The following is a 20,242-nucleotide window of genomic DNA, read 5'->3' on the forward strand; positions in this document are numbered from 1 at the left end:
ATGTCATTCATAATATAAATCTTAATGAAAAATACATTAGTGAAAGAAAGTAAAACATAAACTTGAAACACAAATACAATGTTATATAATGTGTTTACAACAAAAAAAATAATCCATAACACCAAAAAATTAGTTTCTATTTGCAATAGAAATAAACATTTTTATTTGAATTCAGAATTAAAAAAAAATGAACTCAGAAACAATAAGCTAAGATTATCTATTAATACACGTTGCGTATTAGTATTTAAATATATTATGTTTACTCGTTCAAACAAATTTATGATTTATTGTTTAATAAATGTGTAATTATAAAGCGTTATTAATGTAAAAATTAAAATAATTAGGAAAATTTTACTCTTGAAAGAAATATACCTATGTCATATTTTTAATATAGGGCGTTGAAGCACATTTATTTTACATTACCCTTATTAATGTGAAGTATTCCTAGACACACTATTATATTTAGTGGTCTAGTATTTGTAGCATTACCAACCAATCTAATTCTGCATATATTGGTAATATATATTATTTCTTATGCTCCCATGCTGCGTGTTATTATTTCTTGGACTTTCACATTCTTCGTATGGCACTTCTTGCATAAAATTCTTCTTTAGTCTCTTTTTCTTTATCGTTCGTTTTGACAACAGAGATCCAAGAGGGGTAAACTACAAAGTAGAAACGTGCATACATTTTGTCATATATTACTTATATGTTAAATTAATATAGTATTATTAAATTAATTTAATCTAATAAAATATATTATTTCTATATAAACATGAAAAGGTTTTACTCACTTTATATAGTAAAAAAAGAATAATATAAGTTCCCAAAAACGTTGAAAATACTGTTGAAGCAACAGTATTTACCGTTGAGGGACATTCTTCACAGTATATTTGTCGCTGTGGTGAAGAAAAAAATTCAGTTTTATCAATGAGAGGGCATTCTCCAATATGAACATTGTCGTTTTCAGGGGTGCTTAACTTTGGAAGCTCTTTTGATTTACATCTGGTACAAATATCCTTAATTCTTGGGCACATACTTTTTACCGTATTTGCATGACTTGGTAATTCTTGGACACAAACATAATTCTCTGGTACATGCAAATAACATACAGGAGGAAGTAATTCACTAGGAATGTAAGCATTTCCTGCATATATTTCTTTCCTTTCACAACGATTATTTGCACTAGTATTATTATTATTAAGATCATCCCATATTGATTCAATATGATTTTTCCACATATTCACATTTGTTTCACATTTTTCTCCATGTGTGAAGAAGCTTCTCTTATTGTCCAACCATTTGTTCAACATTTCACAAGCAAGTGAACTTTTCCAATACTTAATATTATCAAAATAAACCTTGGATTCTTCATAATTTTCTATCAGATATAAAGCAGTATGTCTTAAAATAGGATCATTCATATTTTTAATTTTGTCAATGTATTTTTTATAAAAATTTTCTGTAAAGTTAGTGCGAACTTTGTAAAAAAGTCCATAAAAATAAATAGCACACGCATTTTCCTATAAGTAAAAAAAAATAAAATATTATATATATGTTATAGTACTACATAAAAGTATTATAATGTTGTATGATACGAAAAATAGTGTTTTTATATTTGTTATCTTGTATTTATAATGATTTTGCGCAAAAAATAAATGAACCTTCTTGTAAGAATCTGGACAATCAATTTTCTGCATTTTATTATAATTTTATTGGAAATTCAATAATAAGATGGTAAAAAAATATACGTAGCTGCATATATATTTACATAATATATAAAAAAAAAAAAATTTAAGGAAATATGTTTATAAAATAAACCATAAAATGTAAAATAATAATAAATGAATTGTTCTATAATTTATATATAAATTTAATACACCATAAAACATATATGAATATAATTATTAATATATATAAATAATTTTTATAAGATGGACAACATCATGAATAATTAACATTAAAGCTGTTTATCATTGATTCTCATACAACCATATTCAACTTTATTTATAATTTTGTGCTATTTTACTAAATTATCTACTATTATACGTATAGGATAACATGTTCAATATAGCACCATTTTTTGCCACATTCTTGTATCATAAAATAAAAATATACGAAAAATGAAGTTACGTAAAAAATATTATTATTATTTTTTTTGTATTAGTATAAATTTTATTAATAAAAAATTGAAATATTAAAAAAAATATATAATATTTATATGGAATGCTTTACTCTTATACGAACTTTAACAATAATTTTTTTTATATAAAGTAGAATATATCTATAAATATTATTAAAAATTATCATATATATTTATTTTATAATTAGTTTTAATATTATTTTTTTATAAATTATTTTTTTAATAAGGATAAAATTATGTAATAATAATATATTGGTGTATAACATCAGCTTTATCACAATTAATTAAGCTTGAGTAAATAAATATTTTTAAAATATTTTATATAAAATGTTAGGTTCTGTTAATTATATATGTTCTTTAAATGGTTTTTATTCATAATTATTCTAAAATATTTTTTTATGTTATCCAATTTACTTATCAATTTTCTTTGATAATCTTTTTATAATGTTTACAGAAACGTGTTCATTTGATTATAAAAATGTACTTATACATTATTCATGAAACTATCTCATGGTTCATGTCTTAAAAATATCATTTTAATAATGTTCGTTTACCTAAACTTGCTAACCTTTTGGAAACAATTATTAAGTGTATTGTATTATTTTCATTCTTCACCAAAAATATTCAGGAGGAAAAATGCTATGAGTACTATTATGAAGTCTTTAATACGTATCCCAGCTTATTTACGATAGATAAGACAAGTTATATGGATGAAATTAAGTACTTTCCTGATCCAATTTTAAAATATGTTGCTTTATATCTTTATTATAATTACGGAACTTCCAAACATCGCTATGTTACAGGTTCTAATTATCAAGGAAATAAAGCATGCCATATGTTGAATAGGTGGTTAGATCAACAAAGAAGTTTTTATACACATTCAGAAAAATGTTATGATAACATAAATTTATGGACAAAATTCCTTGAACCATTGTGGGATAAGATAAAAAATCATTACGGCGGAAACACATGTGAAAGGTATAAGGCGATTTCAAATTCAACACAAATACCAGATGAACTGAAAGATTTACCCTGTAATAAACTCTACCCTGTAAATTATAAATGTATTAATCCTTCTGAAAAAAATGGATCTACATTGGATAACTGTTGTCACAAGCTTCAAGATGCATGCTCCATTTGTCAACCGTATCATGACTCTCCAGAGTTATTATATAATCAAAACTCGCAACATAATGTAACAAGTCAGGCTCTTGCAAGTTTTCCTCAAATAGTTCAAACAGGACCCCAAAAAATGTGTTCCAAGTGTCCATCTAGGATAAATATTATTGCACCTTCGATGTGTATTACGTTATTAGTATCCCTCTTCATTGCTTTTCTCCTGTTTGAAGTAATTAATAGATAATCGCATTTTTTAAGATATGTTATATTTTATTAGCTTATATTAATTCATTTTTACTAAATTAATATAAAAACATATATCATAAATTACGAATTATATATATCTATTCTTATTAGTACACCCCTCTTGGATCAAAAATGTCAAACCGAACTGTGAAGCCAAGTATGTTAAAGGAACATTTTATCGAAGAATTTCCATATGAAGAATACGAAACATATAGAAATAGTGATCACCATGCGAAAAGTAGGAGTAACCATATATATTACCAATCTACGAATTATTAAAATTGTAGATATAATTATAAATATTCTCCTGTCCCATGAAAATGGTTGTCCAAGTGTAATATATATAAATTTAGTATATAGAGTTTAAAAGTGACACATTAATATATTTTAAATATCACATATTCATATATTTATACGAAGAATATAATGTGTCCAGAAAAATTTAATTATTACCTGAAATAGTAAAGCATATATCATATACCATATCATTAATTAATGTAAATACATAAATAATACAAACGTAAAAAAGTAAGGAGTGATATGTGTTACTAGAAAAATTCAGATAGTTACATATTTCTTGCGTCTTATTTAATAGGGCAATGCAAATTGAAAGCGATGCTAATAATACAAGCAAAAAAAAGAGTTTGTAAAATAAATGATAAAATATATTATACTAAAAATCCATTTCCTAACATTCATTCATTTATACAATAGTCTTTTGTTTTAGTATTTTTTATTCATATATATAAAGAATGGAAGAAAATCATTAATGCAATGTATTGTAAGATTCATAAGTTACATAAATATCTTAAACATGATATGTAACAAATATTTATTATTAAACAAAATTCAATATAAAATTTAAATTATATTTAATTTTATATACTTATATATATGCATAATTTTAATTAATATTTATGTGTTAATAATAAATTTTTTGTGTTATAATATCATTTGTTAGAATAATTGAGATAACTGTATATGCATATTTACAGTTAATACAATAACTCATAATATTCATTTTATATTATGCTTACTCAAATATTGTATTTAACATTTTTTTTGTTATTTTTTTGTCTAATAATATAATGCATTTAATAAAATATTATCTTTATACAATATATATCATAATGTTTTTATTTATTTATATATTTTTTTAAGCTTATTATTCAACAATTGTTTATATATAATACATTTTGATATATAAATAATCCATTTTTCTTATTCACTATCATATTCATAAAAACTACCTTTGTTTAGCACTAGTTGTAATCAATGATACCTAGTGTAAAATAAAAACTCCATGAACTATATATAGTTCATTACCTAAATGAAAAGAATGATATAAATTATGTTATATCTTCGTAGTTGAGCATTATTCCATTCATTTTTTTATAATGTGTTTATTGTAACAATAAAAAATTGATGGTTTATAATCCAATTTATGCTATCTACTTGTACAGAAATATAAACTTTAGAAATAATTATATCAATTTATGTAAATTATGTTTTATAGAAGTATATAAGCATAACAATGCATTCCTATCCTTTTTATGTATATTAATTACGTATCTCTACATAATTACTGTCGTAAAGTGTTCTTTTTTATTTATCATTAATAACAATGCGCCTTTCCTTATTCATAATTAAGCAATATATTTTTTTTCATTAATAAAAGCTGTGTATAAGACTATATAAAGTGTATAATATTACGTCCTAGTTATTTCTTCTAATATATAAATGTATATATTCATAAATATAAAATATCATGAGAAAATATGTGATGTTATGTATAAATTTACTACAATAATTCTTCATTCATACTTATTTGTTATAAATATACCCAATATAATGTTGTGGTATGCGTTATTATAAGTTATATATTTATACACTATAAAAATATTAAAAATAATTTATAATTTCTCTGTTTTGTAAAATTTCATTATGTATTTATAACCCTAGTTAATTATTATTTTTACCTTTGTATTATAAAATAACATAATTAATACTAAACAAATGTTCATTTTAAATAGTATATTTAAAGTATAGATAAATATTACATAAACTATGTACATGCTCAGAAACTAGTTTTATTTTTTAATTTATCTTCTGTCTTTTTAAAGAATCATACGTCAATAATTTATATGAACGCATTTGCATTTGTAGCATGAAAATATAAATGCATTTTATCATAAACCTTCATAACATTCTCTTTTCTTAAAAGAGATAAAAATTTAATTATTTCTAATCCTGACTCAGGTTAATATATTATATATATGTATTTCATACTAATTTGTACTCATATTAATTGTTTTCTTATGTATTTTTTTATTATAAAAATTAATATTAAATTCAATCCCACCAATTAACATAATTACATGGATATAGAAACAATGTTTAAAAAAGTAAATATCTAATTTTTACACAAAGCCATAAAAAATGTATATTAATACAAATAAGAAAGAAAAAAAAAAGTTCTACGTTCTCTATTGTAAGTAGTAATATATACATATCAGAAAAAAGTTTCTAAAAAATTTAGATTACTGGAAAGAGCTTAAGAATAGTTATGCAATTTTCTTTCAATTTCATATCTTAATGTTCTTCACATGAATTTTATTTCCTTTGATACAAATTTTAATATGTAAAGGTGGAATATAAGAGGGATTACAAAAAAATGTTTTTAAATAACTATTTCTTCTATTAAGCACATATATTACAGAATATCTCAATGATTAATGAATTATCGTCTTAATGATTATAACTAAAAAATAGTTAGTATTTTTATAATAAAATGTGTATGTAGTTTTATAAAAATAAAATATATTCTCATGACTACGCACATATATATGCGGCACAATAAATATTATATGTTTAACATATTTTAAATACACAGAATTTAATATATCATATTAAGTTTGTGTAATATTAATTGAAATAAAGAACAATAAAAAAAAAATTATATAAAGTAACATTGAGCAATTTTATTCTTCGGAATAATAAATCCGAATAAGTAATGTTTAAATTCCTTATGTCGTTAAAAAAATCATTTAGCACAAATAATTTATTATCATACTTAGTCTTTATACTATTTAAGATAATAAATTTTAAAATGTTGAATTGAAATAATAATAAAAGTATGAATATGATAATTATCTTTCATAATTCAGCGTTTAATCTTATTTTTGTATATGTGTAGTAATTATATAATTTTGTGCACATGTAACGTTCTTATATTACACAACATTATTGTAATATATATATAAAGATGTAAAATAGTAATAACATATACATACATTTAATAATAAATTATATTCATATTAAATCCAATGTAATAAGTAAGATTTCACATTTGTAAACTATTATAATTAAGTATTAATAACGTAAATTACAATATAAAAAATTTATGAAAAAACCATTATGTTTTATGTGAGAGCGGTAAATGTTTTAGAGATCAATACTAAAATATAAATTTGAAAAGTATATTGTATTAAGTATATATAGATTAAATTAGGAGAACATTTAAACACAAATAAATATATGTTCCATCACAAAATTATATATTATATATTTATAAATATTAAATTGAATATTTACATATAATAGCCATTTTACCGTTATAAGTTTTCATATGCAATTATATTATTTATCATGGATTATCACGTATTTTTTATATTTCCTTGGTTATAAATAAACCTTTAATACAACATGTGACTATCAATGTATAATCCATGTATTCTGAAAGTATAGAACTTTCATATCTCAATACAATTATGAAATATGTATACATTTTTTCTAAACTATGCATAAATTTAAACACAGCAAGTTCTATGTACAGCATCAACCCAATGCAGTTACTCAGAGGTAAAATATGTAAATAATTACAATTATATAAACACATTTTTCTTATATTCTCAAATTTATAACTTATTGTATATGACCTCATAACTTTATTAAATGCATAATTTATTTTACAAAAAAAAATAATAGATTATTATAAATATAGAAATAGCAGAAGAAAAATATATGAAGTATACTTATATTTTTCATATTACATATCTAAGTATATTGAACTAATATTAATATATTTTACTAAAATAATCTTTTATTATGTGAAAAAAATACTAGCATTGAAGGTAAATAATCATAAATATATATATTCATACGCGTAGTAACTTTATATATTACATCTTAAGGATTTACTTTATACTATAAAATAATATAACATCAACGCAAGAAATATGTTTTATTTAGGTGTGATTCATAAATATTAAGACAATAAGTATAATAAATATTTTACCTTATCTTAAAGAAAGTAAAAGAAATAACTGTGCTAAATATTATAATATCCTTATTTAAGTATTATTGGTTTTCTTCTGGAATTGCCTACAACATAACAAAATATAAAATAAAGAAGGGAAAAAATGAAAGTATATATATATATTCAAGCTAATGACACATCTTTATGTTATATTATTTTTTTTTTTATAATTAATGAATTAACTAAGTTATATAATTATTACATCAAAGGATTTCTTAATATATTATGTATTCTTGAGAACTATAATATATTTATTTTCTAATTATTTTATGTATACTTTCCTTGTTTCTATTAAGATAATTATCAATATATATTATACAGTACGAATAATTATTAGTGTTTTATATACTATATGATAATAAATCATCAAGTTCATGGATGACATTTTTAAACGAATGATATAATTGTAGAATGGAGAAACAATAAGTATCTTAAAATGATATATCTTTATATTTAAAATTCTACATATACATAATTATATATTTTATTATTTTTTATTCTTCATCTTAAAAACTTTACAATGTCATCTGAGATGGGGGTAAGTGTTGTTCATTTTATTTATAATTATATATATACCTATATTTCATTTTTTCATTTCCTTTTAAATATATTTTTTAAACGATTTTTCAGAAGAATATAATTTTTGTAGTTCTATTATATTATGCCTATATTTAGTTTGGACACTTACATATATTATTCTCCAAATATAAAAATATAATGTATCAACTAAAATCACAAAACAAGTTAAAATATCGGGATGATGATTGTAATAATACTAATAATACATTTGTAAATGATGCTGATTCATATGCTAAAGATTATATATGCCCTTATGCGATGGAATGTATATCTTATATACATAATTATTCTGAAGACAAATTAGAAAAAGAACATTTGATATACTTGTATTATTTGATATATTTATATTTCCAAAAAACTGGGAAGAATAGGAGCTATGTAAAAGAACTTTATCATGAACTCCTCAAAGTGTATAATGGAAGAAACAACTATATCCCCTATATATATGTATACAAAATATATATGCTTGAAAATGAACTAAAAATACTCACAGGTATATGTGATTTGAATGTTATACTTAATGATATAAAAACTTCTACATTTAAATATTGTGAAGACTCAAATATATGCAATTGCTCCAATAAATGTTATGAGATATACCTGAGCCTCCAAAATGCATGTGGATCCTATAATGTACACCCTTTTTGCAATATTTTAAAAACTCTTAGGGAACAATATAATAGTATATCAAATTTAACTGAAAACTGTCTTAATATTAAATGCAAAACTATACCTTGTGACAAAAATGATAACATATATTTGTCTTTCTCCAGAACTAATTATGCAGCTATTATAATATTATCAACTATTGTAATGTTACTAACGCCCATTTTATTATTTGTTTTGTATAATGTTAATTATAAATATAATGTATATATTTATAAAATAATTTTTATAAATAAACTAAAAACAGAAACAAAAAAAAATTTACTATATAGGAATTGTAATTTTAATACGTAATTTTTTTTTATTACTAATTAGTTCATCCCACATAATTAATACGTGCGCCGTGGAATAAAAAAGATAATAAACAAGTTACATAATATAGATGATGAAGGGTATATATAACAGCTTTCTGAAACGTTCAGAAGTATCTCGTGGAATAGTAGTTATGATATATATTATAATTCTATCTAATTTTATCATAAAATATATAATTAGTATAAAATATTTTTCTTAAACCATATATAGAATGGCATAAGCGAGTTACATAAAGAATTCATCAATTAATAAAGAAATAAAAATATTAATAATTCTTAAACTAAAATGAAAAAAAAAAAATATATATTAACTTGTCAATATAATAGAATAATATATCAAAAATTAATAGATATTAGAAAATAATATTCAAAGCAGTTATTATGAATAAGTGTCGTAATTTTCTGGTTTCTATTTGCTTCAATCTATATGCATAAATTCTTTTTTATGGATAATTTAATATTTTATAATTTAAATGATAAATACTATAAATCTGTGTATAATAAAGCATATATAAATTAAATGTTCTGATGATAAGTTAATGAAATTTATATAAAATATTATTCATATATATGATGCTATTTAATGATTTAACACCGTGGAAAACATATTTCTAGTTATTATGTACATCTATATATGAATAATTTTATTTATAATATTATTTTATAAGCATTATAAAATAATATATTTTAATACTAAGCATTTATTATACCTTGAATTTGTAAAAATAACGCGTGAATTTTCATTACATATAAGATTTATTATTATATGTGACCACACAAACTACAATATATTAGCTACTTGTTTCATTAATTTATTTCATACTTTCTACCTTTTTTATTTTAATTTTTTTTTTTATTTGTCTTGTTAATTAATGTCTAATCTTATTATTATATATACAATGCTGTAACAAGTTACATTGCACATACATATTTATTTAAAAAAATAATAAAACAACGTATATATATTAATTGTAATTATGTTAAAACATTATTATGTATATCAAATGTAAAAATCCATTTAATCATATTTGGGTCAATAGTTAGGTCATTTTCTTAGAGTATATATTACATTATAGGTGGATAAAAGAAATAGAAAAAATAAATATAAATCAAAATGTTTAAATGATAAATTATAATAGCATAACTAACAAAAAATAATACAAAAAATCCATTAAGTTCCTAAAACTGTGATTATTAATATGTGATATATTGCATAATCATGAAAAGTAAAAAATATAATAAACATTTGAAAATATAAAATAAACAGCATTTATCAATGATATACATGTTATTATTAAATATATATACATATAATAGCAATCAAATTCTTTTTAAATGATATTTTTTCAAATGTTGAAAATATGTTTGTAATGAATATTTATAAATATATAATTATAATTATATTAGATAACAATTAATCATAATGCAAATATAATATTCTACAACAAATCAAACAATGATTCAAATATAAATATAATATATATGTAATAAAATTAAGCATATTAATTGATTCATATATTTAATAATGTATAATGTGCAAATGATACAACATTAGAAAATGAAAAAACATAAACACCCAAGAACAAAGAAACAGCCTCTATACATAAACTTAAGCCACAAAATCTAAACAACTATCTAACATAAAAATTCACTATTATCTAAATTAATTTATCTTTCTTCATTTATTACTATTAAAAAAATTAAGTTATTCTCTAAAAAAAATCTTAGGAAAAATACATTATATATTTTTATTAATTTTCTATGATATTTTTTTTCTTAAGTATTTATTTGTAATACGCATACATAATATATATTCAATTTTAAAAAAATATTTCAAGGAAAATAAGAAATCATCATTATGTAAATATGATTACCTATATGAAGAGTGAAAATATAAATAATAATTATGTAATATCTATTTTTTTATTACTCACATAATGTAATATATAATATATGTTTTATTTTTCTTCATATTGTATTATCTCCAATGGGGTTATTGAAACGATATAAGTTTAGTAAATGATAATGCTCATAAAAAAAAAATAAAATATGAGGTACAAAAAAGCATATTAAATCTAAAGCTTTCCTCAATTATACAAAAATTAAAATAGGTATATATTTAATACATTCTACAACCATGTCATACTCAAGGCAAGGATGAGATATTTAAAAAAAATATTTTTTTTTTGCAAAAAATATTATAAAAATACTAAAAATGTGAAAGTTAAATAATTGTATAACATATAATGTGTAACAATATTTTTCATAATAAATTTATATATGTCTCAAAGTTATATTATTTTGTTCCACCATATATTTATGAATTTATTTAAGATATTAATTAATATTCTACGTTAAACCTAGATAAAAAATTTTAAAATTATAAAATATAAAATCCTTAATGTATATACAATATCATGCCTATGTAAAAGATATGAGTAGTGCTATAATACATTGTAATACGTTTACGTCTCTATTTATATAAGAATATGAAAAATAATAGACTCTAAATTATAAGCGGCTGTTATTTTAGTTCACACTTTATAAAAATTAATGATTAACCAAGTCGATATAATTTTCACATCATTACTATAATTCAAGCAAAAAAGAAAAATTTTATGTTCATCCTTTGTTCCTTTATATTTAATAATATTTATTTACAAGCTCATATATTTCATTATTAATTTTAGATTAACTGTGTAAATTTACAATCTTATTTTAAATGGAGAGTACAAAGGTATACATAAATTATTATAATCTAAATTTCAACGTAATAATATTTATTCATTTGATTTTCCATAAATATCACAAAAAATAATTTAACTTAAAATATATTGTTCCCATGATATAATAACTAATATTCCTATTATTTTTATCTTTTTTTTCAGTATGGATTTTTGAAATATTTTCCTGAATACGAACAAATCATGGATGAATGTACCAAAAACCCTGAAGATAATTTTATAGGTGTATGTAATTCTTCAGAATACGACGGTTTAACATTATATGCACCCAATATACATGCAGAATGCCCCACCATTATGTCATATTTATATAAAATAAATTATAATAAAGATTACGCTTTTAGTGAACTCGGTTGTAAATACTTGTATTATTGGTTATACCGTTATCTTCTTCTGGAAAAATATAAAAACAGTGTCTTTACGATTTATCATATGTTGCTCTCATTAAATATATCAGTTTTTCAAGGAAAAGAAACAAAAAACATTCTTAGGCCATTATTTAAAGATGAAGATCTTAAAAAGCTCACTGCTGTATATGAATTAAACAAAACCCTTCATTTTGTAAATATTAATTGTGAACCTGAAAATGATAATGAGTTTTGTAGTGAAGTAGAAGGTATTATGGGTAAATATAATCTACAAAAGAAAACGCCAGTTCATGAATCTTTCCAGGGCATAGTATCATCCACCTGCCGAACAAATATTGCAGTTCCCATTTCCATCACAATAATTGTTATGTTATTAGCATGTCTTTTTTTATTCGTTGTATTGAAGGTAAGTTATGATATTTCATATATATACATTTATGATATGAAATAATTTCTGAAAAATATTAATGAGAAATTAAAGATTAACTTAAAAAATTTACATTTTTAATATATAATTTTTTTTCTCATTATGAATTAGTTTACATCATTTGGTTCTTGGATACGCCGTGAAATACAAAGGAAAAGATACATCTGGGATAATACATATGAAGAAAAAAACATTTTCGATGAATCGGAAATGTTCAACACTTCATTAAAAAATATTGAACATAATATTTTATACAATTCTTACTAATTTGAGGATTATATAGAAAATATCAAAGAATTATTTGTTTTTAACGTCGTAGACAATGATGTGACAAAACTATTTGGAGAATATTTCTCTTAGTAACTTCATATAACAAGGAAATCATCTATATAATTTTATAAAAAAAAATAAAATAAAATAATAATTTTCTTATTTATTAGAAAAATTTTCGAATTAAATAATATATCAATTTTATATATGTTATTAAATAATAGATGCATATTGAATAAAAATATTGTAAACATATTTCTTCTTTTCGAGGCTTCATTACGCCATATTTTTTATGAGTAATACAAATTATTGGTGAAAAAAGTATATTAAAAGTAAATATATGATTTACTTTATAGGACAATATTATAATAAATTTACATATTATTAAAAATAATTACAATAAAATCACTATGAATTAATTGTTTCTATTTATATTCTGCTATTATATTACAGTATACTATAGTGAAACACATAAGCAATATCTAAGTATGGATAATAATAATTAAATTTTGCCTCTAATTTATTTTAATGTTTTTGAAATTTATATTAATAATAATCCTACATTTACACACAATATGTATTCTATTAATTTTTATGATCTTTATGTATATAGGTTTTATTAAAAAATAAAAAAGCATACATTTTTTTATATGCCAATTATTTGTTATAGGCATTTTTTTTTTATTGTGTTTAGTAACATTGTTTAAATTCAGTTCTTAGCTTAATGAAATTCATACATTTTTTATTCTGTATATCATCCTCCATAACCCGTATTATGCATGCATGTATATTGATATTAAATTAATAAACATGATATACACTTTTTTTTGTTATAAGAGAAAAAAAATATTAAATTGTGTACATTACATAAGCAATCCAGATGAATATCATTTGCATCACTTAATGTATTATTTTCTTAATGTTGTGCATTTTTCTACTCATAATTATGAAAAAAATAAAATAATTTATAGTTTTAAATTTTATATTTAAATTGTTAACTGTCTATTTTAACATAATTTCTAAAAAATATAGTTACCACTTTGATTACAATGCACATGTAGGGTAAGCAGTTAATGCAATTATATAAAATAGTAAATAAAAAGTTTAAATATGTATTAAAAAATAATAGAAATGTACTCGTAATTTATTAAATGTAAATTTTTTGAAAAATAGGAGGATTATTTATTTTTGTAAAGTACACAAAATGTTTCAAGATTAAAATAAGTTGTGTAAAATGACTTTTGATAATTTTGGGTAAATGATGTGATTGTACATGTTACACTTAATATTGCTTACGACATAAAACAATGGTTATAACATAAATATAAAATATAAAAATATATTAAGTCTAAATAATAACATTTTATCTATTCCTAAAGGAAAAATTGAATTTAGTATTGTTCTTTCTACATTGTTAAATAGACAAAATATAATCTTTTATATATTTCCATAATATTAAATAGTTAGCATTCATTTTTTATCACAAATAATGACAAGTGCAATATTTTTTTAACATTTTGATGATAATGATATAAAACAAAAAAAAAAAAATTACAATATATAGTACACAGTATATTAAATAAATATAAATGCAAGAAAAGTGTGAATGCTCCTTTCAAGCTTGTATATAGCACATATAAAAAATATGAACAAATTATTGAGCACTTAAGTATATAAGGAAAAATAAAATAAATATAATTTATATTTCTTTAAAATACACTAAAAAATAGGTTGAAATAATAAGCCTGTTTTTTTTCCTTTTAAAAGTTACGTAGATAAATAGATAAGCATAAATAAGTATTTCATAACATATTTAAAAATATTCAACAATCAACAACGAATATTTTTATTTATCTTATGTTACATGTTACTACATATATATATAATATTTCTCCCTTACACACATGTGCTCAAATAGGTATTGTTTACTTTAAACTATATCTAGTTTTATATGATCAAAAATATAATTTTTTCATATATAGAGATTAGGCACTATTCAATAAATATACTTGGTCTAATATTATAACAAGAATCCTCTTATATTTCTGTATAAACATTAAACTAATAAATTTCATACGCAGTATATGTAATTTTTGAAATGTTAATTTTTAAGTTTAGTATGTCAAAAAATATAAAATTAGTAATAATCTTAATTTAACATGTATTTATAAATATTTTTTGTTATATACAAATTGCATCAACATTTATTACTTATTTAGATATTGATTATTATATACATATTTATTTTGTCTTATTAGTATAAGCAATTATAAGATATTAATATCTCTATAAATCGTGTAAAATAATAACGTAAATAAATAATGATAATGTATTGCATATAACAGAGGATACTTTGTTGAAATTATGACCCTCATGTAATATTCAATGTTATTACGAATACTATAGTAGTTAATATATAATGAATAAGTCAAGAATGGAATAGTAATAAATATTATTTCTATTGTCTCTATAATTAGAATTATTACTCTTAGATCTTTATTCTGCTAAGGGTATAAAAATTATAATGTTACCCTTTTCCTCCCTTAAAATGTTATAGGAGAATAAAAGGTCGTGCTAAGAAAACATGCGTTTCTCATTTCTTATAAATTATCATAATATTTTTTTTTAATTTCTGTGAGTTACTCTTACATAGATTTCGTGTGACTGTCATTTGCTTACAGTCATATATTTTTCTGTGTTCATAATGTATAATAATATGTTTTTCATACTGATGTAGCTATCATTACACATAATAAGATTTTTATCAGTTTTTGGATTATCATAGACATAATTATATGGGAGAAAATATAATGATGCTATGTTATCTTCAAAGAACTAATCATCTCGGAGTCAATATAAAACAATAAGAAAAGAAAGACAATAACCCTAATATATTATAATAAGCTTATTGAAATGAAATTGTATCTACCATCTATGGGAATTTTTTAATACAATCATAAAAGTTATAACAAAGTAGTTAATGAAAATAATAAACTACGTTTTATAGAAAATGATTTAATATACATATAAATTATAATATATCAAAAATACAACTTTTAAAAAAATAAACTTCTTTTTTGAGATAAAAATGCTCAAAATATATATTTACATATAAAATTCCTAGTACAACAGAAAATTTTCTGAAGATATATTTTTAAAAATAGTTATGTTTAAAAAAAATACTATTACTTTTTATACTTCAATTGGGCATTTTTACAATAGTAATTCTTGAATGTCTTTTACAGGTCAAATTCAATATTCACATATTATATTATTCTTATTGATGTCTACAGCTATATATACATTTTTATGTTTTTATAAAAATTTATAAACTTTATAGTTTTTCATGTAATAAGCAAAAATATAGTTTTTATGATTACGCTAGTGTCATTTGTAAAATTAAAACTTGTAGGCAGAAGTATTATAGACTACCATATTGTTTCACGCATTTTAATATACACTGGTATAAAATAAGTCATGAAAATGTGCATGAGTAATATTAAAATATTATAAGGTAACTAATAATGTATATAATTAGCATACTCATTGTTGTACCTATTCCTTTTTTTTCCGTATATAACATATTATTTTTGTTAAGATTTCATACATGAACATATTACGCATAAGTGTAGAAGAACTCATTTATTGTTAGAACTTCTTATACATACATCTCTCAACATTATATATGAAATTGCAAGAATTATGCTTATTAAATATATATATATTATTTCCCTTTAAATTGCTTTCAACTTTTTTTATAACTCTATTGAAATTAATCTACATAGTAAATCTTACATAGCATATGATCGATTTTGCCTTTTCATACATACATATCTTTATCATTAATATTTCCTCTTAATATTCGAAACTATGAAGTTTCTGTTTTCTTATGCAATTACACAAGAAAATAATTTTTCACATATTTTAATTTAATATTTGTTATGATTTGTTTATCATTTGTTTTCAGGTATTTAAAAATTTCAAACCTTTTGGTCTAAAATTGAGAATAATAAAGTAGGGAAATAAACATCCCTATAAAATAATTTGGCTTATATATACTTTAGTTTTCTTGTCTGTGTTGTAGGTTTTAAAAACAAATATATATATGTCATATAAAAGTTAGTAAATAAAAATTTTAAGAAAATCCCAACTAACAGATTTTAAAAAATTATAATTCATGAAGGTTTCTTAGTAATAGAAAAACTAGTATAGTAATTTATTTTACTTTGCATACACCTTATGTGTCATTTAAGTAAATACTCTATATTGAAACAAACATTTTATATTTATATAACGAAAATAAAGTTCGTTAAACGTAACATAAAATACCGATATATTAAACAAAATAATATATATAAAATGTTCTACAAATCAGCTTATAACAATAAAATTTTTAAGTATAAAGGAATTCACTTAAATGTGCGCTTCTTGTTCATTTTTATGGTATATATTGATACTTCTCATTAATGGCTATTATAGATATTTATAATTTATTTTAGAAAAGATACGAGACAATAACTATTAATTTATTTTTAAAAAGAAATGTCAGATAAATATATATATGTGTAATTATCACATTGAAGTAGATAAAATTTTCAGGTATTAGCATACAAAAAATAACAAAATTATTTCCTTTAATAAATGGGGATATAATAACTAATATAAACGTAAGACGACAACATCATTATGTAATTTATATTTACAAGTTATTTGAAGATACTATATATTATAATATTAATATTTTTCATTCTATATTTATAATATTCTAAATTACCGGTTAGAATATATGTAATATATATGAAGAAAATAAAAATTTAAGTGTTGTAAAAAAATAAGAACATTTTTTATATGCATTATCATTGTTCAGAAGCTCTTAATTGTGTTACGCATATTATAAAAATAATGCAGAACAGAGGCAATATTATTCAAACTAATTTCATTTCTCCAAATTACGTAAAATTATAAATAGTAATTGTTCTAATTGTTGCCTAAAAATATTTTTTTCACAGTTCATGGAAAAGTTATAATTGGATATTTTTTAAAAAATCCTAAAAAAAAAAAAAACTTTATTTACAGAAAAGAGTTCATAATTTTCATTATTAATATATTACATTTATTAACTTCTTATTTTATATATTTTGTGAATAAGAAAATAATTACATGAAAATATTGTCCAAATAGGCATATTATATGTTGCAAACAAATAATACACCACTAATTTTATTGCCTATATTTTTTTTTTTTTTTTAATAGAAAAATGTAATAAAATAGTCAATTGTATAATAAATGAAGAATAAAAATAATATTGTATTAATTTTTTTTGTTAATGAAAAATTTTTAATATTGTAAATTTTTTTTTACTAATGTAAATATTAAACTTATTGTGAAATTTTCCACGCGTTAAATTAATAATCATGTAGGGCATTATTAATAATATTAGATTCTCATAATTTTATAATTTAAAAAACACTTATTAAATCCTTTTGTAACCTTATTAATTTAAAAATATATTATATAATATATATTAATATATTTAAAAATAGACTTTAATTATTCTTATTTTAAACACACAACAACTAATGAGGCCGTTGTAAAGTGAGCATTTCCAGATTTTTTTAGGAATATGTGGAAATATCTAATTCAGTTGATTATAACTATTAGGAATTCATGATTTTTCTATTAACTCTGTTTCTATTATTTTTAATATATATGATTACATATATATTTTCCATCAAAAGTAAAAGGTTTAATTTTTTTTTGTTTGTTTTTCACCTTATTCCTTTATTTTTTTAAAAAATTATTACTAGAATAACTTTTTAATTTATAATTTTTTTAATAATGAATTTATTCAAAACTTATGCATAAGTCAACTAAACTTTATGAGAATACCCCACTGTATTTTATATATTTTTCTAAATTAAAAGTTACCAAAACTATTTTTTGTTTTCCATTTTAAATCCTATTCATTAAAAAATTTGACACATAAAATTTTTAATGTTGTTAATTAAATACGTTAAACATTAATAACATAGAGGGCTACAATAATTAATCACAACATTGTCCTAATATATTTTAAATATATAATAAATGGTAGCCTTATCCTTTTAATAGCGAATATATAATCAACTAAAGAAGAACAGCATGGCAAGGTTTTCCTTGTTTCAATGTTTTACTAAAATCCTTGCAATTTTTTTTTTCGTAGAAGCATACCAATATTACAAGGATAATGTAAAATTATAATATTTCAAATTTCTTACCTTGTTTAATGTTTTTTATTTTTTTTTTTTTTAAACATAATCTCTTAATGTTACAAGCAATACTTTTTTACAACAAATTTTTTTTTATGTGTATTCAATTTTTAGGGATATCTTAATAAGTCAGCTTATAGTGTAAATAAATTGGACAATCCATTTAACTTAAAGGTAAATAGGTTATTATCAGTGTATGATATAAAATATAATTCAACAAACGATGACATAGAAAATAGACAAACGAGTGAAGAGGATATGTCAAAATTAATGATAAATAAACGCTTCAAAACAAAGAGCACCTTAAAAAAAGTGGATACGCACTGTGAAAAAAAATTATTCAAGGATTTTAGTCAAATACACAACGCTATGGGAGATGATAACATTCCTTTATACAAATCTCTTAAAAAAATTTTCAAAACTGTTTTTTTTATATTGGTTGTACCTATGATTACATATTTGGTGGGATATTTTTTCTTACTAAAGGGATATGAATGGAAAATAAATTTAATTAGTGTTTACTTATTTTTTTGTGCTTTATCTATATGTATGCTTATATATATTTTCGTAAAATTTTTAAAGCGCGACGTAGTAAAAAAAGGGAGATTTAGACCAAGATTTCATGATTACTTTTACTCTTTAAAAAATCTATATAAATATAATTAGTTTATATGATACTTTAAACATTTGCATGATATCAAATATTTAATGTTAATTTTGCGCATCTTTAGCGTCTGCGCCTCCCTATCCCAAATCTTGAAATTTTACCCAAACAAAGTTAATATATATATACATATATA

At 20.9% G+C, this 20,242-nt stretch overlaps 5 protein-coding genes across 5 annotated transcripts; 4 read left to right on the forward strand and 1 right to left on the reverse strand.

Moving 5' to 3' along the window:
- Positions 1–497: 497 nt before the first annotated feature.
- PGO_002015 (variable surface protein) lies at positions 498–1,700 on the reverse strand (the record flags this gene model as incomplete). Its single annotated transcript, XM_028691052.1, has 3 exons — positions 498–665; positions 795–1,523; positions 1,665–1,700. The coding sequence occupies 3 exons, from the start codon at positions 1,698–1,700 to the stop codon at positions 498–500; spliced, it is 933 nt and encodes a 310-aa protein (XP_028546853.1).
- An 887-nt stretch (positions 1,701–2,587) lies between these two features.
- PGO_002020 (variable surface protein) lies at positions 2,588–3,787 on the forward strand (the record flags this gene model as incomplete). The annotated part of the gene is made up of 3 exons (XM_028691053.1): positions 2,588–2,623; positions 2,733–3,491; positions 3,620–3,787. 3 exons carry the CDS (start codon positions 2,588–2,590, stop codon positions 3,785–3,787), a joined length of 963 nt encoding a protein of 320 aa, XP_028546854.1.
- A 4,559-nt stretch (positions 3,788–8,346) lies between these two features.
- PGO_002025 (variable surface protein) lies at positions 8,347–9,585 on the forward strand (the record flags this gene model as incomplete). Its single annotated transcript, XM_028691054.1, has 3 exons — positions 8,347–8,373; positions 8,502–9,275; positions 9,454–9,585. 3 exons carry the CDS (start codon positions 8,347–8,349, stop codon positions 9,583–9,585), a joined length of 933 nt encoding a protein of 310 aa, XP_028546855.1.
- A 2,522-nt stretch (positions 9,586–12,107) lies between these two features.
- PGO_002030 (variable surface protein) lies at positions 12,108–13,191 on the forward strand (the record flags this gene model as incomplete). The annotated part of the gene is made up of 3 exons (XM_028691055.1): positions 12,108–12,155; positions 12,274–12,903; positions 13,036–13,191. The coding sequence occupies 3 exons, from the start codon at positions 12,108–12,110 to the stop codon at positions 13,189–13,191; spliced, it is 834 nt and encodes a 277-aa protein (XP_028546856.1).
- A 6,144-nt stretch (positions 13,192–19,335) lies between these two features.
- On the forward strand, positions 19,336–20,108 carry PGO_002035 (Pv-fam-b protein; the record flags this gene model as incomplete). The annotated part of the gene is made up of 2 exons (XM_028691056.1): positions 19,336–19,422; positions 19,557–20,108. 2 exons carry the CDS (start codon positions 19,336–19,338, stop codon positions 20,106–20,108), a joined length of 639 nt encoding a protein of 212 aa, XP_028546857.1.
- Positions 20,109–20,242: the final 134 nt, after the last annotated feature.

Source organism: Plasmodium gonderi (genome assembly GCF_002157705.1).
Source record: "Plasmodium gonderi DNA, contig: Pgo-contig_213, whole genome shotgun sequence".
Taxonomy (NCBI): domain Eukaryota; phylum Apicomplexa; class Aconoidasida; order Haemosporida; family Plasmodiidae; genus Plasmodium; species Plasmodium gonderi.